The 23,508-nt window shown below is 36.6% G+C and overlaps 1 protein-coding gene across 1 annotated transcript; it reads right to left on the bottom strand.

Moving 5' to 3' along the window:
* Positions 1–13,320: 13,320 nt before the first annotated feature.
* On the bottom strand, positions 13,321–20,790 carry LOC127904025 (tetrahydroberberine oxidase-like). The gene is made up of 2 exons (XM_052445459.1): positions 20,190–20,790; positions 13,321–14,420 (listed from the first exon to the last, which is right to left on the bottom strand). The coding sequence occupies exons 1-2, from the start codon at positions 20,695–20,697 to the stop codon at positions 13,336–13,338; spliced, it is 1,593 nt and encodes a 530-aa protein (XP_052301419.1). The 5' UTR covers positions 20,698–20,790; the 3' UTR covers positions 13,321–13,335.
* Positions 20,791–23,508: the final 2,718 nt, after the last annotated feature.

Here is a 23,508-nt window from a genome sequence, read left to right as displayed (position 1 = left end):
AGGAACTTGGTAACATACTCTCTTATTTATACTACATCTATTAAGAGAATGGTTGCTTAGGAAGAAAATCGAGGGTATTTGAGGGTGTAGTTGTAATTGTTTTTTAAAGTATTTTTTACTCCGAAATACATTAAAATAATATTTGTAAAAAAATATTTTTGACATTAGCTCATCAAAATAATCTTAAAACACCAAAAAAATATTAATTTGAAGCAAAGAAAAAATAAAAAAATTTTAAAATTTTTTCAAAAACACTTTTAAAATATAAAAATAAATAGGATTGAAGACGTTTTGCCAAGAATTTGAACAAGTCAAGCATGTAGACACGGCTAGAAAGTTCAAATCAACAGATATCCACAAAGGCAGGTTTTTTCCCTAGTATTGAATCTGTCTGGTGGCTCAAAATTTAGGACTCGTAGATAGTTCAAATGACGACGCTTGTAAAAATAATTTTCTAAACATATGATAAACCTCTTGTGCAAGTAATTATTATTTTATCCAAAATGTTGAATGTGGAGCTTGTAGTTCTAATACACAAAAGCAGTACGTGCACTTTTTTATTTGAACATGGTTGCTCAAATTTTAGGACAAGTCAATAGTTCAAATGACCACGTCTGTAAATATTAAAAAAATAAATGGAAAAGAAGGTGAATACACTGTTCACCTAGTCACATTACGTTCTAGATAAAAAGAATATTTTCACCTTCTTTCCCTTTTTTTTTCTTAAAAAAAAACACTCATAGGCTAATAGAATTTTCTTTGTACTGGGACCGTTTTGATATTTTAAAATTGTTTGGGGACAAAATAGGTTTTGTCTTTTGGATTGCATAGTAAAATGACATTAATGTTGTTAAAAAAAAAAGCAAATAGTTAGGATACCATAAAGGTTATTTTTATCTATTGATATCAAAGTGTACAATAATTAATTGAAGTGAATATTATCATCACGTTGTCACGTAATCTATAACGAAGATTGACACAAACCTATGAAAGTTAAAAATCATATTTAAGGATAAAAGTTTAATATAATTATTTTTCAATAAGTTAATTTTCAGTTCATTTAAGAACCAAAGTGTGAAAATCCTCTCAAACACAAATAATTCATTCAACAAAGTCTGTAATTTCCAAGCCTTACATTCACTTTCAAAAGGGTATTTATATTTCCCTAAACTAATAACTTAAAGAACTAAGGTCTGGACATGACCTAAATAAAATACAGCATAAAATAAAAACAACAAAAACTGAAATTTGAATTACACAAAGCTGCCGAAATTATTCATTAGTGCTGGAATCTGTCATTTTTGTTTTCATGTGTTCTCTGACTTCTCCTTTACTGCCCATGACTGCCCCATCTTATCTTGTAAGGAATTTGAAAGTGATATTCACTTTGTATGAAGATGCTGCTACCAAAGTGGCTTGCTTGTCCATTATCTCTCTTGTAAAACACATGCTTTGTTGATGTATTGTGCTGGCATATTCAAAGCTTAATTGAAACCACTTTGTTTTACCAAATATTTGTTTTTTTTTCTGCTGAATATCCTAGTGTTCACTAGATAAAGAATCCATAACAAATAAAAAGTTCATAAATCAAAAGAAATCAGATATTAGAACCCATATAGTAGCTTCTAGTATGTGTTGCATTTCATTATTGGACTTCGATTGATCTACAACTTTAACCCAACATTTAACAATATGTCTAGAAACTCTAGATAAATATTTAGTATGATCCAACAGTCGGATTGCGAGTTATGTTTGATGTCGTAAAACTGGACAGTTGGAACTTTACGACAGAAACCGAATCAGATCATTTTTTCGTTGCTCGAATCATATCAATAACCTATTTACATTTGAAATAAATAAAAAAACTATAACTGATAATGGAGGCTTTTCATTTTTTTTTCTTTTTATCAACACAATAAAAAGACTTGTCTACCCTTGAAATTAAAATTCTTAAACCTTGGGTCAAAGGGTACTCTTTTCATTGCCCTACTAGTTTTTTTTTTTTTTTTGTTATTATTGGATTGGGCTAGGGATTATTTAGTCTTTTGATAAATAAAAAGGATTTAAAAAAAACATTGGCATGTGCATGTCAATCACTCTGTCATGCGTGCGACTGATTTCAATAACCAAAAAAATCATTTTAGGGTAATGTCTGATTCATCTCGACATCTCTTTCATGATCCTGTGATGCATGCACCGAGAAGATATCTAGTTTGGCGTTGACAACCATTTCTTTCTTTTCTCTCTCTCTTTCTCGGTATTTACGCCCTACCCTCTAATTTTTCAAATCAGCTCCTAAACTTCTTTTTATTTTTTATTTGGTCCATGTTCTTTTAGTTATTATTTGTTTTAACAATTTATGAAATTGGATTTTTATTTTGATTTCATCCTCATTCAAATTTTTACTTTTTTAATTTTGATCACCATTCTTTTAATTACTATTTATGTGATATGAGATTATTTTTAGAATTTATACTCTTTTTTTTGTAATTTCACCTTTTGTCATTTTATTTTTCCATTAGATTTTATCCTCATTCTTTTAATTATTTTTTTGCTTTGCAAAACTTTTTAATTTTTTTTTTCAATTTCATGCTTCAATTTTTAATTAATTTGAATTTGAGCTTCTTGGTTAAGCTCATGTCTAGGATTTCACGAGTTGCTAGGTTTAGAAATTAACCCAGTTTTAGAAGGTTCACCAAGGATTGCTTTGGTTTTTTTTTTTTAAGCTTGTGTTTTTTCAATTTGATCATTTAATATTTTTTTAATTAGAGATTAAGCTATGTTTTTTTTTCTGCTTTTTACGTCCTTTGTTTTATCCTTCATTCTTATTTAATTGGGTTATCTCATGTGTTTTTATTTGTTTAGTTTATTTTTAAAAAATAAATTTTATTCTTGAATTAAATAGAATTGACTGGTTTAATATAAATAGATGCACATTTTATTTTGTTTTGTTTTGTTTGCTTTTTTGAGTTGAAGTTGTGTGCTTAGGAAAAATTAATGGCAGCCTGAATCTGGGACTCATTTGTTGTTGTAACAATGACTTGAGATTTTGGTGTAGAAGTTAAGTTAAACCTAGGATTTCTTAGAGAGAACTGCGAGACAAAAGTATAGTTGGAGTTCTCCGAGGAACTTTCTTCATGTACTCTTCTTATGAAAGCTTCATGTTACCATTCTATTCCTGATAATTCTCATACCAAGGATTTGTTTTGCGGCTCCCAAATCCTTCAGACAACTATTTCTTTAACTTATTGATCTCATCAATGCTAGATCATGCAATTAGCATATCATCCATATATAGCAATAAGATAATATAGGAGTTGCCAAAATTCTTCCTATAGCAACAATGGTCTGCTTGCAGTTTCATGAACCCATTACTGCATATAAAGTTATCAAACTTTTTATACCAGAGCTTGTTTCAAGCCTTACAAACTCCTTTTCAACTTGTAAACCATGTTCTCTTTTCCTTTCAGTGAAAAAATCTGAAGTTGCTTCATGTAGATGTCTTCCTCTAAATCTCCATGAAGGAAACAATTCTTCACATCTAACTGCTCAAGATGTAAATCTTCTGCGGCTACAATTTCCAGTACCAATCTAATTGTTGCAAGTGTCACCATTAGAGAAAAGATATATATGTAATTGATACCTTCCTTTTGTTGAATTCCTTCATGACTAATCTCTATTTGTAATGTTTGTTGCTATCGTGTTCTTCTTTTATCCTGGACACCTATTTGTTGTGCAAAGCTTTTTTTCACGTAGGTGGTTCAGTTAGCTTTCATGTCTAATTCCCTAACAAATAATTCATCTCATCTTTCATAGCCAACTCTCATTTGCTTGATTCTTCAACTTGCATAACTTCATCATGATTTTATTTTTCACCATTATCTATCAACATGGTAGCTTTCCCTTTGAAAGAAGAAGCTTCATTCCCTTTTCACTCATACAACCAAGTCTATAGTGCCATAATTATGCCTGATTTTTAGCTTCAGCAATAGAAATGCTATGATTTGATGCTGAGGTCATTTACAAGGTGCCAGTTTTCTAACCTCGATCCAAAACTATTGCTCCTTTAGAGCCCTTCCATATAGCTCCCATAAAATTTATGAAAAGGGACACTTTCATCAAGTTGTCCCACAGAGATCAAATTCTTCTTCAGTTCAAGTACATGTCTCACATGTTGTAACTGCCATACAGATCCGTTTGGCGCCAGTTTTATCTCCATATCTCCTATGCCCACAATTTTCAATGGCTCTCCATCTGCTAGATACGCCACACCATATTCACCAGCAACATAATTCCGTATGATTTCTTGGTGTGTAGTGTGAAAAGAGGCTCATGAGTCTAACACCCAAGAATCAAGGGAATTGTAAACCGAAAGTACTAATGCTTCATGTCCATCTTCTGTTATTGCTTAGCAGATTTATTCTCATCATCCTTCGTCATCAAGTTACAGTTCACCTAAATATGACCTGGTTTGCCACAATGCCAACATTCTACTTGTTTTCTGAATCTTGACTTGCTTCGACCTTGACGGGATTTTGGTCTGGATTTTAATCTACCATGATTTGAATATCTATCAAATCTTCTACCTCTCATCTCAAGATTCAAGGTAGAACCAAAAGCTAAAGAATCACCTGAATCTTTTCCATGTTCTTCTCTAAGAATCAAGTCTCGAATGTTATCATAGTTTAATTTAGACTTTTCGGCAGAGTTGCATAGCCTCCCAACTATTTGGAAGTGAAGCCAACAACATCAATGCTCGTAGCTCATCATCAAATTCAATTTCACCATATAACAATTGATTCGTGATAATGTTGATATTATTAAGTGTTGTGTGATGGACATTCTTTCTGTCATCTTTAAATTGAATAAATTCTTCATCAAATACACCTTGTTGTTTGCTGATAGCTTTTCATACATGTCGTACATTGCTGCATAGTTTTGAAACCCGACCCGGTTATCGACCTGGTCAAGTGATCGGGTCACGGGTCAGATGGGTTGACCCGGGTTGACCCGGGTCAACCAAAAAAAAAACAGCTTTTGTGTTCTTGATGCCTAATAACAAGAATAATTGGCGGTTCCAAATTTGCAATAGTCACTGGCTGCCCTTCCTGTCCTGTGAGACACAGTTTTCTCAACCAATCAATGAGCGATTATTATAGAATTTCTACGCGCCATTATCCCAGTTGCTACAGAAGCTGGGAAGAATATATATATATATATCAGCCTAGTAATTGACATCGGAGATGCGCGTCAATCCTCTTATTTTTATTGAGTTATACTACTCCCACAAGCCAGCCTATTGACTTCAAAGATTTACTAATTTTTTATTTAATATCAAATATATTTTTTAAAAATACTTTAACTTTAAAAAACTATTGTAAACATACAACATCATCCATCACGACAGCTTAATTATTTTATCCACACACAAAATTGAAATCTATCCTGGAAATTATAAATGATTGAAACTTTTCCCATTCTGCTTTCTCACAATCCTGAATAAAAACCCAGTTATCCCAGTTGAAAGGCAAAAGGGAGTGTTTATTTTGATCGGAAAGATTGAAACTTTGGTTTTGTTGTTTGAGAGGGAGAGAGAGAAGATGGGTGATAAAAATGATGGCTTGGGCTTGAGTTTGAGCTTGGGATATGCTACACAACGGAATCATCATCAGCAGCCTTCTTTGAAGCTAAATCTCATGCCTTTGGATTCACAAAACAAACATAAAAAAAAAACTTCCTGGACTGACCTCTTTCAATCACCAGGTACCTGTTTTGTTTCTTCTTGTTTTTGGGCTCTAAAAAAACAAGCTTTCAGTACTGTCTTTGATTCAGATCTGTGTTTTCGGTTAATTACAGGATTCCCATTATTGTTTTTGTTATTGCAGATAGAACATGTGAATATGTGATACGAGGTTGTTTCAACGAGGGATTGACATGAACAGGGTACCGGCAGCTGTGGCAGATTGTGATGACGAAACTGGGGTTTCTTCACCAAACAGTACACTATCCAGCTTGATCAGTGGTAAAAGAAGCGAAAGAGAACAGATTGGAGAAGAAATAGAAGCAGAGAGAACCTCTTGGCATCTTGGGTACTATTGGTTGCAGTTTTCGATCTGGGTAGGGATTCTTAGTTGTCTAAGAGTAACCATTGCTTCTGTTATGCTGCGTTCAACTACCTCCTCCCTGAATCTTTAATTTTATCCATCAAAGCCATCTCTCCTCGTAACTCTCTCAAGCCATCTCTCCTCGTCTCTCTCGCACTATAGTTAATTGACCGGGTCTCACCCGGGTTTGACCGGGTGGACCGGGTCCTGGGTCGACCCGCCGGGTCGACCGGGTTTCGCCGGGCCAATTCCCAAGCGGGTTTTTGCCTCCACCCGGACCGGTCCCAGGCCCGGGTCAGCCGGGTTCCAGATCGACCCGCCGGGCCGGTCCGGGTTTTAAAACACTGCATTGCTGTCATTAGCCCCACAATACTTCTTTTTTGGATGACATTATATGCAACCTTTCTCATTAAGGTTAATCTGACTCATTCTTCTTTATTCATATTTTCTAGCTTTCTTCCTAGCAAAGCAAGGTGAAGTTTCTTTCCGTGGAGATAATCTTCAATTTGCATTCTCCAGTATACAAAATCTCTTCCATTAATTTTTTCAATTCCAGCAACTTTATTTCCTCCACCATTTTTTTCCCAAACTTCAAGTGTGAATCTTCAAAATCAGACTCTGTGGTTGTGTCAGCAATGATCAAGTCTGTTGGGATCGACTCAGAAATCACAAGATTCCGAGTCCGGAAGGCTTAAATCTGACTATGCAAGATCTGGTCAAATTAATGGTTCTGATCAAGCAACAGAGGCGGGTGCCGGTAGAGCTGCTTGCGCAGGATCACACCCTGTGATGACGTGGCAAGCGGAGGTTCAGTCGCTGGTGTGGCAAGTGGAGTGTTTTGAAGATGCGTCCTGTGTGTGGACGCTTGCTGGGATGAAGATGCTTACGTGTCAGCTTACCTGGCCAGATTAACCCGGATGACGTGGCGGGTCGGGCTCTTTCTTCTTCACAAGTTTGTTGACTTTTCCTGGCAAACTTTGATCAGACCGTGTGGCTTCGTTTTAGCTCCGATATGCTTGATTTTTGCGTTGTTTGAATCCTCAAAACGAGTAGTATCCAGTGCTATATTCAAATCAAAGTTTGGAACACTTTGATTTCTGGGGGAAAATCAAGAACACTCATGAACCTTGCTTTGATACCGGTTGTTAGGATAAAAAATGGAGGCCCGCAAGATTTAGGTTCGGCAATTTGGAGCTGCTATTTTCATTAACTAGAGAAACCATACATATTACAAGGAGGAGGAGAAACTCTCTTCTCAACTCAACTCAAACTCTCACACTCACAACACTCTCTCTCTTTCTTCTGGTGTTTAGCTCCCTAGTGTTTTTTTCACACATGTTGTGCTGTGTTTCCGCAGCAAGTTGGAATAGATCCAGCTCATTCCAACACATGCCACCTTACTACATCTCATCTCTTGGTGATCATCGGTTCTTTCACTTGCAGCTGGACAGTAAGTGAGATAGGTGCCATCATTTCTTCCACTTCTAGCTGGACAAGAAGTGGGTGGGGTGTGACTTTTGCTCTCCATTAATTAACAGGTTGTTTGTTGTTCGGCATTAATATTATTACATCAGAGAGAGAGGGAAAAAAAAGTAACATGTTTTTTGCATCTTAGTACGTAAGAGGAAATTCTCAAGTAAAATCATAATTGCAGTACCATCTTTATCTTCGCTATTATCGCCTACTTTTCCACACAATTTCTTATTAGTCAAAGTTCAAGCTTTTGAATATAGAAAAATTGAAACTCTCCACATTGATCCCAACTGTTCAACCTTCAATCTTAGAAACACTGAAATGACAGCATATTATTGAATTTGAATGAAATCTCACATATTTCTTGGACACCTTCAAAAGTATCTCAGTAGAAAAATTGATCTTAAAACGGATAACTTTATTGATGTCTCTCCAGATGAAATATATAATAATGTATTACCATTAACTTTCTCTTCTTATGCCTTTAATCACCAAGATGAGAAAGGTGGTATGTGTTGGCATGAGCTGTACAAACCGAGAGACAATAGGAAATTATAGCTGTAATAGTCACGTTTATCTTCTATTTATGTAAATCCCGATTGTCATGGGATCGTAATTGTTTCCTTTCCAAATACAACTAGGAAGGCTGTACATTGTGATGTATAAATCCCCTGTTTCTGCAATAAGAATATACAATTGAATTCTGCAGAAAAACCCTACTCAAATTAACATGGTATCAGAGCATAGATCCTTAAATTGATCTATTGCTACAACGAAAGTTGCTGGAACCAATAGCAGCATACGATAATGGAGGGAATAGAAGGAATGGAAGGAGCACCAGCAGAACTAGAGCAACCAAATATGGCTGCAAATCTTGAAGACCTTATGGCAAGAATGACTCAAGCCATAAACCAGAATCAAACACAGACTCCAACAGTAATGCATGATATTACTGCAACACAGATTGGTATCAAACTCGATGGTACCAATTATGCTTTATGGTCCCAAATTGTTGAGATGTTCATCTCAGGAAAAGACAAATTGGGATATATAAATGGTGATCTTCCACAACCAGAACCGAATGACCCTTCGTTTAGGAGGTGGAGGACAGAAAACTCAGTGGTAAAAGGATGGTTAATTGGCTCAATGAACCCATCCTTGGTCAGCAACTTTATTCGATTCCCTACAGCTAAACAGGTATGGGATTCAATTGCTGTAACTTACTTTGATGGGACTGATACATCTCAGGTGTATGATCTAAAGAGGCGAGTAAATAAGATGAAACAATCGGGAGAACCAATTGAAAAATACTACAATGATCTCCAAGGCTTATGGAGGGAGATTGACTTTCGTCGTCCAAACCCGATGAATTGTGTTCATGATATACAAAAATACAACACTCTCTTGCAAGAGGATCGGGTGTACACCTTTCTTGATGGATTAGATGACAGGCTTGATAAAATCAGGAGTGATGTGTTGCAACTGAAACCATTTCCAACTGTAGAACAGGCGTATGCCCATGTCCGGAGGGAAGACATAAGGCAGGCCGTGATGCTGTCCAACAGAGGAAATATTCCAGATGCTGCTGCAATGATCTCTAGAGGTATGAGAACTGGTTCACAAAACAAATTTACATTGCAGGTAGCCAAGACTGGAAACTCCTCTTCACATGGGGGGAAATTTAATCCTGCAAAAACTAAGGGCCATGTAGAAGGAGGAAACGATGGATGCTCTCACTGTGGGAACTTGAAACACACCCGTGAGACATGTTTTAAAATACATGGCTACCCCGAATGGTGGACAGAACTCAAGGCACGAAAACAAAAAGAAGCTGCTGGTGGAACTGGAAGAGCAGCCATGGTTAATTCAGCCCCTATAAATCCAGAAGCCACCCTTTCACTCGTCCCACTTGTTGAATCAAAGGAGGACAAGGCAGCCTCTCTCGGTAATCCAGGTAACAATTCCAGTAATGACAGCAGTGCCTTACTTGTGTCTAACGCAGGCAAGAATGAAGACTGGATAGTGGATTCAGGAGCTACTGATCATATGACGTTTTGTCAAGATGATTTCGTGGAAATTACAGAGCCAAGGCGAAATAATATATTCAATGCCAATGGGGTTAAGTATCCGGTTACAGGAGCTGGAACCGTAGATATATCATCTTCAATCTCATTGGCTAACACTCTTTTAATACCCTCTCTTTCCAGTAAATTATTATCAGTGGGACAAGTCACCGAAGAACTCAATTGCTTAGTGCTAATGTATCCAACATTTTGTCTTTTTCAGGATATTCTCACGAAGGAGATCATTGGGCGTGGTACTAAAAGAGAGGGGTTATACTACATGGACGACTTCAGTGTCGGCAAAGTCAATACCATGAGTCGCACATCTAGCGCACGCGAAGAACAGATTTGGTTATGGCACTCTCGGTTGGGGCACCCTTCATTTAGCTATATGAAGCATTTATTTCCGCAGTTATTTTCAACTTTGAGTTACTCAAATTTCAGATGTGAAACATGCATATTGGCCAAGAGTCACCGTGTACCTTTTCCAACTAGCATGAATAAAAGTGATATTCCATTTACTCTAATTCACTCTGATGTTTGGGGACCTTCCCCTATTACAACTATCTCGGGTATACGATGGTTTGTGACTTTTGTAGATGATTGTACGCGGATGACGTGGCTATACTTGTTGAAACGCAAGGATGAAGTGTTTGGTGTATTTCGAGCATTTCATGCTATGATTCAGAACCAATATTCAGCAAATGTCCGTATTCTTCGGACGGACAATGGGGGAGAGTATATGAATCGCAATTTTCATGAATATTTCCAAAGAACTGGTCTCCTCCATGAGTCATCGTGTAGTCAGACGCCACAACAAAATGGAGTAGCCGAAAGGAAGAATCGACACATCTTAGAAACTGCACGAGCCGTGTTGATTGGATCAAATACACCCGGCCGTCATTGGGATGACGCTGTTGCTTCGGCTGTGTATCTAATGAACCGTATGCCCTCTAAGGTTTTGGATTTCAACACCCCATTACAGGTTTTGTCAAAACATGTCACTCTACCATCTTTACTACTCATTAAGCCACGTATATTTGGATGTGTTGCCTTTGTTCATTTGCATAAAAATCAAAGGACCAAGCTGGAACCGTGTGCTGTTCGGTGCATATTTTTGGGGTATGGTACCAACAAGAAAGGGTATCGCTGCTATGACCCGAATAAAAATCGGGTATATATAACAATGGATGTCACATTTGTAGAATCGGACAAGTTTTATTCATCACATGTATCAGCTTCTTCTCTTCAGAGGGAGACTTGGGATGAAGAGCAGAAGTGGTGGACGGGACAAATTGAAGAAACAGTGGTGACAGCAGCTCCTCCATCACAGGAGGAGGAAACCATGGTGACAGCAGCCCCGGGACAAATTGAAGAAACAGTGGTGACAGCAGCTCCTCCATCACAGGAGGAGGAAACCATGGTGACAGCAGCCCCTACCGTGGTGACAGTGGCGCCATCACAGGAGGAGACAGAAGCAGCTGTTACACAAATGGATGAAAATATGGTGACAGCGGATGCTGCTAGACATATAGAGGAAGAAGCGGATGCTGCTATACATATAGAGGAAGAAGCAGTAACGGGAACACCAACAGGAACACCATCACCAGTTGCAGATAATGGCCTGTATGAAGACATCATGGTTATTGACTCTGACGATGAATCTCCTAGTAGAAGAACCCCTCTTTTGGAAGTACCCGACAGTGACAATCCTTCTCCTGAGAATATTCCTGAGGTAAGACCTTCTGCATCACCTTCCAGCAATGTTTTGGATATTGCAACTGGTTATCACTTACCTTTCAGGAGTAACCGTGGCAAAGCTCCAGCTCGCTACTCTCCTGGAGAAGCAGGGAAGAAATCCAAGTACCCAATTTCTAATCATATGACAACAAAAGGCTGGTCTGATCCTCTTATAAAATTTGCACAAAAGCTGTCTTCAGATCACATTCCTTGCGGAGTCCATGAAGCCTTAGCAGATCACAAATGGTCAGTAGCAATACAAGAGGAAATGGAAGCTTTGAATCGGAATAGAACTTGGGATCTTGTCCCACTGCCGGCTGGAAAAAAAACAGTGGGGTGTAAGTGGGTATTCTCAATTAAACACAAAGCAGATGGATCCATTGAACGATACAAGGCGAGGTTAGTGGCTAAGGGATATACTCAGACATACGGCATAGACTATCATGAGACATTTTCCCCTGTAGCGAAGCTAAACACCGTGAGGGTGCTGTTATCTGTGGCTGCAAATCTAGATTGGCCCCTACACCAATTTGACGTGAAGAACGCCTTTCTTCACGGAGATCTTAAGGAAGAAGTATACATGGATATCCCACCAGGCTATATGTCATCCTCCACAGGAATTGTCTGCAGGTTACAAAGGGCATTGTATGGACTGAAACAATCACCGCGTGCATGGTTTGGTCGCTTTAGCATGGCTATGAGAAAGTATGGTTTTCAACAAAGCAACTCAGATCATACTCTCTTCCTAAAACGACGACAAGGGAAAATAACTGCCTTGATAATCTATGTCGATGACATGATAATCACAGGAGATGATTCAGAAGAAATCTATAGACTGGAGAAACATTTGGCCATGGAATTTGAAATGAAGAACTTGGGTGGACTCAAATATTTTCTTGGAATAGAAGTGGCTAGATCAAAACAAGGCATCTTTCTATCACAACGAAAGTATGTACTTGATCTACTAGCCGAAGTTGGAATGCTCGACTGCAAGCCGGCGAATACTCCAACAATTCAGAATCAGAAACTTGGGGAGTATCCTGATCAAACCCCAACTGACAAAGAGAGGTATCAACGACTGGTGGGTAAGCTAATTTATTTATCTCATACTCGTCCAGATATTTCATACGCGGTGAGCGTGGTCAGTCAATTTATGCATTGCCCTAGTAAAGATCACATGGATGCGGTTGTTCGAATTCTTCGATACTTGAAATCAGCTCCGGGAAAGGGGATTATGTTCTCTAAGAATGATCACTTAGATGTTGAAGGCTATACAGATGCAGACTGGGCAGGAAACTTGGCCGACAGAAAATCCACATCAGGATACTTCACATTCGTCGGAGGCAACTTGGTTACGTGGAGGAGTAAGAAACAAAAGGTGGTAGCTCTATCAAGTGCGGAAGCCGAGTTTAGAGGTATGGCAAAGGGGCTTTGCGAGCTTTTGTGGCTCAGACGCCTACTCTCAGAAATTGGATTTGCACCCAATTCAGAAATGAATTTATATTGTGATAATAAAGCCGCGATAGAAATATCTCAGAACCCAATCCAACATGACAGAACAAAGCATATTGAGATAGACCGGCATTTTATTAAACAGAATCTTGAAGAAAAGGTAATTCGCTTTCCGTTCGTCAGATCAGAGGACCAACTTGCAGACATGCTTACAAAAGCCGTTTCAAACAAAAACTTTCACAGCTCACTTGACAAGCTGGGTATCAAAGACATTTCTACACCAACTTGAGGAGGAGTGTTGGCATGAGCTGTACAAACCGAGAGACAATAGGAAATTATAGCTGTAATAGTCACGTTTATCTTCTATTTATGTAAATCCCGATTGTCATGGGATCGTAATTGTTTCCTTTCCAAATACAACTAGGAAGGCTGTACATTGTGATGTATAAATCCCCTGTTTCTGCAATAAGAATATACAATTGAATTCTGCAGAAAAACCCTACTCAAATTAACAGTATGCTCTGCTCATTTCTGAAGAAATTGGCAGGATCAACTTCAGTCTTTATGCGTACCAGCTTGTCAAAGTTATTTTTGAAGTACTTCCTACCCCAAATGCTTGCTTGCTTATAACTTGTGTTGCCTGCAAGGTTATTTATTCCGAGATCAAGGTCTCTGTAATTGACGTATGCTTCTCGAGGATTTTTCGAAACATAAGGAGTCATGTAACTGTAAAGCCTTCTGATCCAAGAAATATGCCTTTCGGATGCTTCCTTGCCTTCTTCTGTCCAAGCCACATAGTAGTGAATTTTATATAAATTTCCAGCTCTATGTGGAAATGGGATGCTTGACTCAGAAATCTCTTCCATCTTTCCCCCATAAGGAACCATGAACAAACTAGGGGACTCAATGTCCTTTTCGAAGAACGTTTCCCACATCCCTTCTAATGTGGTTTCAGGCAGGGGTTGTTTAACATAGTCAGATTTTGCTTTGAAACTTGTTATGGATTGAGGAGTCCTATCAAGCAACACATCCAAGGATGCATTACTTGGAAATCCAGCGAGGAAGAGGGCAAACTCAATCCAGCTCAGTTCAATGCAATCGTCTTTTACAAGACCAAGCTCAGGGAAGCTCTCTTGCATCAGTGGAAGAAGTCTATCAACCCCACCAAGAAATAAAGAAGTGAATGTTGCTTGTATTGTTGGATTTCCTCCTTGACTAGAATTAATTCTGTTTACATATGCTGCAATGACGATATCTTCAGGAAGCTTATTTGCAACGTATTGCCAACGATGGATAAGCTTGGTTGCATTTTCTTTCAAGACTTTTGGGACAGCAAAGACGGTCACTGTAGGCGGAACTTCAACCAAGTTTACTTTCCATGCTGTAACGACTCCGAAGCTATTTCCTCCACCGCCTCGAATGGCCCAAAACAAATCTTCCCCCATCGATTCTCTATCAAGAACTCTACCATTAGCATCAATTAATTCTGCATCAATTACGTTATCTGCAGCAAGACCATATTTACGCAGCAACCCTCCATACCCTCCTCCACTAAACTGCCCTCCAACACCAACAGTATGACAAGCACCTGCAGGGAAAGCAAGAGTTCTACTTTTCTCGGCAATGCTATAGTAAAGTTCACCTAGAGTTGCACCAGCCTGAACCCACGCAGTCTTAGTCGACAAATCAACGGTAATCTTACGTAGATTGATCAGATCAAGGATGACAAACGGCAGGACAGACATATAAGAAAGGCCCTCATAATCATGCCCACCACTTCGAATCCTAATCTGTAAATTGTGTTTCTGGGAACAATGAATGGTAGCCTGAATATGTGACAAGATAGTTGGTGTAACAATGACTACAGGAGTTAATTTTGAAGAATTGAACCTAAGATTTCGTATCGAGAACTGCAAAACAGTGGCATATGAAGTGTTGTTCGGGGTGTAAATGACCTTAGAAGTGGCTGCGGAGTCTTCCGAATAAAGGGAAAGACATTGAAGAAAATCCTCATGAGTGTGAGCTGATGTCCCCCATGAGAATGGAAATAGAAGAATCAACAAAAATGGTAGCATTGAACTACTAAGAGAAGTCATCAATCACTATGGTTTCGAGCAATGAAGCTTGCAAGGGCTCCCTCATTTATAGTATCATCAAGAAGACTTCTTATCCAAGGAAGAAAGAAATTGAGGACATAGCTAGAAAGGTCAGATCAAGAATTTGTCATATTATATTAGTCAATGCATCAACTTTTGAATTTTGTGCCAAGAAAAATCGTTAACTAATTGCTACAAGTCAAAAGCGGCTTCAAATCTCCTTAGCATAGCAAAATCTTTCCAAGTTATATCGTCAGTATAACTAAATCTTTCAAAGTTGGAACTTACTACGAAGTTCAAGTAGGCCTAGAAGTCAACCCATTGGGTTAAAGAAAGCTTATTTGCATGTTATTGATTGTTGAAATTTCAAAGATATCGACGACTATACCCAATCATGTTAATTATTATGTCTACAATTCATATTCATATTCATATTCATATGTAGTGTTGTTATTATTTTTAGGGCTCATATAAACATAAAAATATAAAAAATACAAAAAAATAAAAAGATACATATATATCAGTTATGTCACGACCTGAATCCCAGATCCATGACCGGCACATAGGCAAGGTTCCCCTCCAAGATTCCATACCTATGCGAACCCAAACTTACACACAAACTTATCCTAACTCAATCAGAGTTAGGACGCAGCATTAATAACAAAATCAACTTCATAATATAATTGAATTGTCTTAATACAAGAGTATATATAAGTTCAGAGTTTTGGAGCACTAACTAGACATAAAGGAAAGGTACAAAGTACAACCAAAGAGCAGGTTCTGAAGGTCCAACAAAATGACCTGCTATCAAGCTATAAGCCTGAAAAGGATAAATAATGAGATGGTGAGTTCAACAACTCAGTGAGTAGATAACGTTCAATATACACACACGAGGTAATAAAAAAAATAAAAAATATATATACAAGTATGGCTCTATGTTCTTATAGGAAAGTTTCGCAAATAGGCCATAACAAGAATATCAGAAGGTAAAGCTCGTCAGAAAATCAAAATGCAATGAGCATGAGGCTCCGTACTGTGGGATGATCAATCCACACAGATTGGTGACTCCTCCGAACAACTAGGGTTCAGATATGATGTGCACAAAGACTAACACTACCCTATTAGCATGAGTATTCTGACAGACATACCATAGGTTCATAATTATAATCAAACAGACATATTCATATCTCAATGCTCAACTCATGACATCAATCAAATGAGGAGCTATCAATTCAGAAGTCAATTCAGAATATATACTGGTTCATATCAAGAATTCAGATTCAACAATTGATCATGCTTTATCAAAACAAGGATAATAATCAACATATATATTATCAAGAAGCATGATCCAATTCATATTAACAAATCAAATATTTATAATATTTCTCATGCATATGGAAAATTATCCACTCACCTGACTAGAAAGCAAACAGAAGTCAAAAGCAGACACCGAAGAAAATCCTACTGACGTCCTGCCGGTAGAATATCAGGATTATCTGAATATAAAGGAGACATTTTCAAGAACGACTCGAAAGAACATATAACCTATTTAATATACTTATCTAAGGGTATATTCCATAACCCTATATGTTTTTAGACTAACTAGTTATTTTTCTAAAAACCCAAAATCTAACGGTTTTCCCGAAATCTAATCCATAATAAAACAAATAATAAAATTGATAATAATTCACTAAATAACCCTCAACTATTCATCAAACCATCTGCAAAAGCTAATATTACAGCTAGGGACTAATCTGTAATTTATCATATTTTTAAGGGTCAATTTGTAACTTTTGTCAAATTGAAGGACCAAACTAAAATATCATAAATTCATGAACATAGTGGAATTATGTCCATAATTCATCCTCATTTCTGTACAGAACCTCTAATTATGCTCCAGGGACCATTCTGGAATTTTTCCAAATTTGTAGGGTCAAATTGTAATTTTTGTCAAATTGGAGGACCAAATTGAAAGTGTTAAAATTTCATAACTATACAGGAATTCTGCCCATAATTTATCTTCTATTCTGTTCAGAATCTCGGAATATGATCCAGGGACCAATCTGTAATTTTCCAAAGTTTTGGGACTAAACTGTAATTTTCCAAAATTGAGGGACCAAACCGAAATTTTGTCATCTTCGACCTCCAACCCAGAATTTTAACAGAAAACCTACTGTCCTCTCCAAATTTCTAACACAAATTCACCATTCAAACAAAACCATAACTCAAAATCATCATTTTTATCTACAATCTCTCAAATTCAACATAACAATCCATTACCCACAACAATCAACCTTATAACATTCAATTTAATTCATCAATTAAATCCAAAACACAAATTTTCAAAACCCTAACATTCATCAAAACCGAAATTAAAGTTAAAGAAAACATATTATACACATTAAAGCATAATCTTACCCTTTTTACTTATTTCCTCCAACTCCTTTCTATTTCCCTTCTAATTTCCCTCTTTTCTCTTCTTCTTCTTCTTCTTCTTTCTCCTCTCTCACGGTTTACTCTCAAAATATTCAGATCTCTTCTTCTTCTTTTTTTTACTTCCTATTTATATTTATCAAGTTTTGTTGAATTACCACTATACCCCTTATTCATTTATTCCAACTTTTAAGCCTTCAAGGGCTTTATTGTATTTTCCAACTCATTAATTCAAAACGTTACAAGTTAAGAAGAACATATCATAACTCTTAGGAAATTGCCAAAGATTGGTTAAGAAAGATCAAAATACATAAAATTGAGAAATTTGACAGCATATTTTCAACTAATGAAAATCTTACTTGCAAAAATATTCAATTTTGAGAAGGAAAATTCAAGATTGTATGTTTAAGGACTCAATTGAATTTATTGAAGGTTTAATTACAAAAAAAAAAATGATTCTTGAAGTCAACAAGAAAAATAAGAATTAAATAATGTCATTTTGATTAAAAAAAAATAATTGACTTATATTTGACCGGTGACTCATTGGTTGACTCGATAGCCCAAAGACCCGGGCCTTTTTTCATGGTTAGCTCTTTGGGCTAGGTCCGACAATTATGGGAAGAAACAAAGATTTCAAATCAATTAATAACTTAACCAAGAAAAAACTTGCCACACAAGAAACTTGAAGTAAGAATTGATTGTTAATATAAAAAAGATTTCCATAATTTCTTGGAAAAAAAATTTTTAATCAGGTTGCCTACCAATGTAACTATTAAAATAACTCTTTCTTATTTTGTTTTACTGGAGCATTATTTTCCTAGTATTCGACATTTTCTATTTCGGTTTTGATTTCGTCAATGTAGAAGCTATTGAAACTTGGTTTTAGAAATTATATATCTTTTTATTATAATTCGATAGCAGATTCAGATTTCCTTGCATGTCATTATTCGAACTTGCCACCAATTTCTGATAAGCACAACTATTCAAGCCATTAAATTAAAGAAGTTTAAAATGCTATTAGTCATTTGAAGTTCTGAATTTTTCTTGTCATTTTCGAAGATTTTTATTAAAAGAATGATTTCTCATGTTCAAATTTAATATGTGGTTTGATCATAATTATCAGGGCTTGATCTCTGTAACCTTTGTCCAAGTGATCTGACACTGCTCCGTCTTCTCTGTTTCTATTTACAGACTACTCTGTTGTTCTTGGTTTAGGTCCTGTATCTGTCTGTCTTGAGACCATAAACTATTTTAAAGCTAAATAACTAGAAATTTCCAAGTAGATGATTCCTTTTGATGATGTTTTGTTCTCCATTCCTTCGTCTTCAATTATAAATGACCAAGCAGAAAATATACAGTTCTGCAACACTCAAAAAGGAAGTGAGCAAAGAATAGACATCAGGCTGAACCTTGCCTTCGCCTTCACAGCCATGATGGAATTGGAGGAAGTTTTTTATGACAAGGTGGAAGAAAATTAAAATAAATTTTCGAGGATATAATCTTTGATTAGGGTCAATTTTTTTGACAAGGAAGAAAATCAGAATTTTTAACATACAAAAGACAACATCGTATTGAATTTGTGTGAAATCTCACACTTTAGATCATTACAAAAGGAAATTTTATGAACTAATTCACATGATCTAAATTATTATTGGGCCATGCTGAACTCTCATACATAAGAGAAGTATTATTATTAGCATTAATCTCATACATAAGAGAAGTAGCTCCCTTTGATCACCAAGATGAGAGAGGTGGGATACTTTGTTCATTTCTGAAGAAATTGGTAGGATCAACTTCAGTCTTAACGCGAACCAACCTGTCGAAGTTGTTCTTGAAATACTTCCGACCCCAAATGCTTGCTTGTTTATAACTCGTGTATCCCAGGTTGTTCACTCCTAGGTCAAGATCTCTATAATTGACATATGCTGCTCGAGGATTTTTTGAAACATAAGGAGTCATGTACCTGTACAGCCTTCTGATCCAAGCTAGATGCCTCTGGGATGCCTCCTTGGTTTCTTCACTCCAAGACACTACGGGGACAAATATGTATCGATTGCCAGCTCTATGAGGGAATGGAGTGCTGGACTCCGAAATCTCATCCATTTTCCCCCCATAAGGGATCATGAAAAATACAGGCACCTCGATGTCTTTCTCAAAGAACCTTTTCCATATCCCTTCAAATGCAATTTCAGGTATAGGTTCCTGGACGTAGTCAGATTTTGCTTTGAATTGTAATGAGGGTGGTTGAGGAGTCCTATCAAGTAACACATTCAAGGATGCGTTGCTTGGAAATCCAATAATGTAGATGACAGACTCAATCCAGCTCATTTCCGTGCACTCATCTTTGGCCAAACCAAGCTCAGGAAAGCTCTCTTGCATCAAAAGAAGAAGCTGGTCAACCTCACCAAGAAACAAGGAAAAGAATGCAGCTTGTATTGTTGACTTTCCTTCCTCACTAGAATTAACTCTGTTTACAAGCACATCGATGATGATGTCTTCAGGAAGCTGATTCGCAACGTATTGCCACCGATGGATGAGCTTGGTTGCATTTTGTTCCAAGGTTCTTGCTGCAGTAAAGACGGTCACTTTTGGTGGAACTTCAACCAACTCGATTCTCCATGCGATAACCACTCCAAAGCTTTGCCCTCCACCGCCCCGAATGGCCCAAAATAAGTCTTCTCCCATTGATTCTCTATCAAGGATCCTTCCTTTAGCATCGATTAACTGAGCATCAATCACATTATCTGAAGCAAGGCCGTATTTGCGAGAGATCGTGCTATATCCTCCCCCACTAAAGTGTCCTCCAACACCAATAGTAGGGCAAGAACCTGCAGGGAAAGCAAGAGTTCTACTTTTCTCAGCAATTCTATAATAAAGTTCCCCTAGTGTTGCGCCAGCCTGAACCCATGCAGTTTTATTGGTTGCATCAACAGTGATTGATCTAAGATTGATCAGATCAACAATGACAAATGGGACAGTAGACATGTAAGATAGACCCTCAAAATCATGACCGCCACTCCGAATTCTAATTTCTAACTTGTGTTTTTGGGAACAATGGATGGCAGCCTGGATGTGCGATGCATCCGTTGGTGTAACAATGACAAAAGGTTTCAGTTCAGAAGAATTGAACCTGGGGTTTCGTATAGCGAAATGCAAGATAGAAGAATATGATGAGTTTTTTGGGGTGTAAATAACTTTAGAGATGGCTGTGGAGTCCTCAAAATGAAGGGAAAGGCATTGAAGAAAATCTTCATGAGGACGAGCTGATGTTACACGTGACAATGAAAAGAGAAGACAAAGTAGGAATGGCAGCATTGAAGAGCTCATAGAAGTCATTTTTCTTTCTACTATACGCTTATGGTTTTTTGAGTGCAGAAACCTGCAAGGCAGTCCCAAATTTATAGTGTAAAGGAGAATTCTTGCTTGAGAAACAAGTAAATTAAAATGAGAAGAGCTGGAGTTTCAAATAGATTAAGAATTAAAAAAAAAATGAACTTCCTCCGCAAGAAACTTGAAGTCAAAAATTGACTGTTAATATAATTAAGCTTTTCCTTCACGACTTACCTGCATAAAAAATATTATCTGCGAATTCTCGGTTCTTAGTAAGCACTATTTTCAAATTATCTGATATATAATATTGCAAGTCATTTGAATAGCAGAGATTTCTTGGATACTTGCGATTAATAGGTGGTTTCGATGATCATCCACCTCAAGACGTGCCCTTAGTAACCTTTGCCCTTGTCACTTTGAAATTAGTGTGCTTTCTCTGTTCTCAACTACTCTGTTTTTATCTTCAAATTACTCTATTTTCTGCTTGGTTTTTGAGACGGCTGAACCTGTTCAGATTAGGATTCACGAAAGGAGTCTACAACAGGAACCCTATCCATTCCTTTAATTACTAAATAAATTATTCTCTAATTATGTACCTCTTCAAAACAAAATACAACCCTTTAAATAAGTCTGAAATCGACCCTTACAAGAAAAGAAAATCAAAATCCCTAAACAAATAGAAAAAGTAAAAACAAAAATCGATATTGAGGCTGAAATCTGAAATTAAGATGAAAATAATAAAACTAAATCAAACAGTATCTTCTGAGCCCTTTTTTTAAGGCTTTTCTGATGTGAACAAGCTGGCCCTTTTATAGAACAAGGACTTCAGAATCTTCAGAAAGTTAATGTCGTTGGGCACAGCTAAACTTCTTATTAGGCTTATATCTGTCTCACTAGTTCGTAAATGTGTATACTAAGCTTTCCATGTAGTCTATTAAACAAATCCACATCGTATTGTTCAAAACCCTCTACATCAGTTTTGGTTCTTATAAACTGTGTTCTCAATTAATATGTGGTTTTGATGTAAGCGTTTGATCCAAGTTCAAAGTTCAGCCCAAATTCAACCCAACTAAACTAGGTAAATGCTCGTTGATCACAGTCAACATATACATAATCCAGTTGTCTACTACGTAATTGAGTCATGAAGGTTAGTATTTCATGGATATATCTTTGAACTTGGACTGCTTTGATCTTGTGAGACCTATATTCTTGGCTCATTAGATTCAAGTTCCAAGTTCAGCTCAAATTCAACCCAACTAATCTAGGTATTTAAAAATAAGATTGTAAGAGAATTATTTTTCTCTCTTTTCATCTTTTCTTCTCTCTACTATAACTTCCTCCCATATATACCAAGATTTTGGTTTTAGCTTAAATTTTGATTCAAAAAAGATTGAAGAAACAAGTGATTCCCTCTTTAATTTTATTTTATTTTTCATTAAGAGATTGATTATAGAAGGATTTTGAAAGTGTTTAGGGTTTTTATATGGGTTTTAATTGATGTATTAGAATATTAGTTGGCTTTAAATAAACTGATTTAATGTAAAATTATGGGTTGTTGAAGATAATATTGTTATATTATGGGATTTACAGATTTGAAAGATTAACATATCAAGATTTTCAAAATCCTGATCAACCATTCAACTGGTTGGCTAGACAAGTCAACCGGTTAACTAGTTTCTATCAGTTAATTGGTTGTTCTAAACTAGCTGGCCGGTTGGTTTGTGTTGCTAATCTATCAATTTATCTAAACCAGTTAACCGGTTGGCATGTGATGGCTGGCGATATATATGTGTGTGTAAAACCTAAGCTATCATCACATTACCTACGAATGGAGCTGTCCAAAACAGTACTACTTTTCTAGTATTCGACATTTTCTATTTCAATTTGATTAGTCAATGTCCAAGCAGTTGGATTTGGATTCATAAATAATACTAAAACGTCTTAGCACAGTTCAATGATGGCCTTGTGTGTCGTAATCTTCGAGCATGCACCGAAGTTCAGATGAACACGCTTATTCAACCATTGAAGGATGCTTATAATATTTCTAGACATTTAAATTAATAAACTTTATGTCATTTTCAAAAATATTTAATAGAGAGAATGATCTTTCAACACCTACCCTTGGTGATCTTTGTCCTTGGAAGTATTGAAATTTCTCTGTTTTCTCTGTTTTTATATTAAAAATACACTGTTTTTCTCTGTTTTCTTCTCATAAACTACTCTGTTTTCTTGGTTTTGCCTCTCTGTTTCTCTTCCTCAAAAATATAGATAATAGTGTCTGCTGATGCTTACCCTATGATCATGTTCAACTGATACATAATCTGGAAGACTTATGCCGAGGGAAATGAATCGAAGTAAATTTTCGGTCAGTCACCTTGACCATCCACTGTTGCTAGTTTCATGCCTCATTTACAAGTCAATTACTTCACTGCAAGGTTTATCTTTTGGTTTTTGTGGTTTTTTCTTGATTAATCCTTCTGCTGAAATACTTTTAACAAATAAATTGCAACTGATTTGATGAATTCAAAATATCAATAATTCTTGACTATTCCAATTTGTTTAATCTCATGAAAATTAACATATAAAACTATTTAAATAGGAGCCGAAAGAACCTAAATCAAATAACACTTTGAAACCTAATTAAAAAAGGAATCCTAAAATAACCAGAGAAAATTCCGAAACAGCATTTTCTAGGTTTAATTTGAACATGTTCTTGACCTCAGTTGGTGCTAGCCAGCTAACCTCATAAGAAACATGTAAAACACACATAAAATTTTAGCCCTGTCCAATAATAGGATTAAAATTTATGTTTTTTAT

The sequence above is a fragment of the Populus trichocarpa genome, chromosome 11 (genome assembly GCF_000002775.5).
Source record: "Populus trichocarpa isolate Nisqually-1 chromosome 11, P.trichocarpa_v4.1, whole genome shotgun sequence".
In the NCBI taxonomy this organism is placed as follows: domain Eukaryota; kingdom Viridiplantae; phylum Streptophyta; class Magnoliopsida; order Malpighiales; family Salicaceae; genus Populus; species Populus trichocarpa.
This window is presented reverse-complemented; position numbering and strand designations above follow the sequence as displayed.

Bases quoted from the DNA above. Each gene is read 5' to 3' on its own strand.
- LOC127904025 (XM_052445459.1), bottom strand. From the start codon at position 20,697: ATGACTTCTATGAGCTCTTCAATGCTGCCATTCCTACTTTGTCTTCTC. The intron at 14,421-20,189 runs GTTCTTGCCCTA...CTTTCCCTGCAG, and splicing joins AACTCTTGCTTTCCCTGCAG to GTGCTTGTCATACTGTTGGT.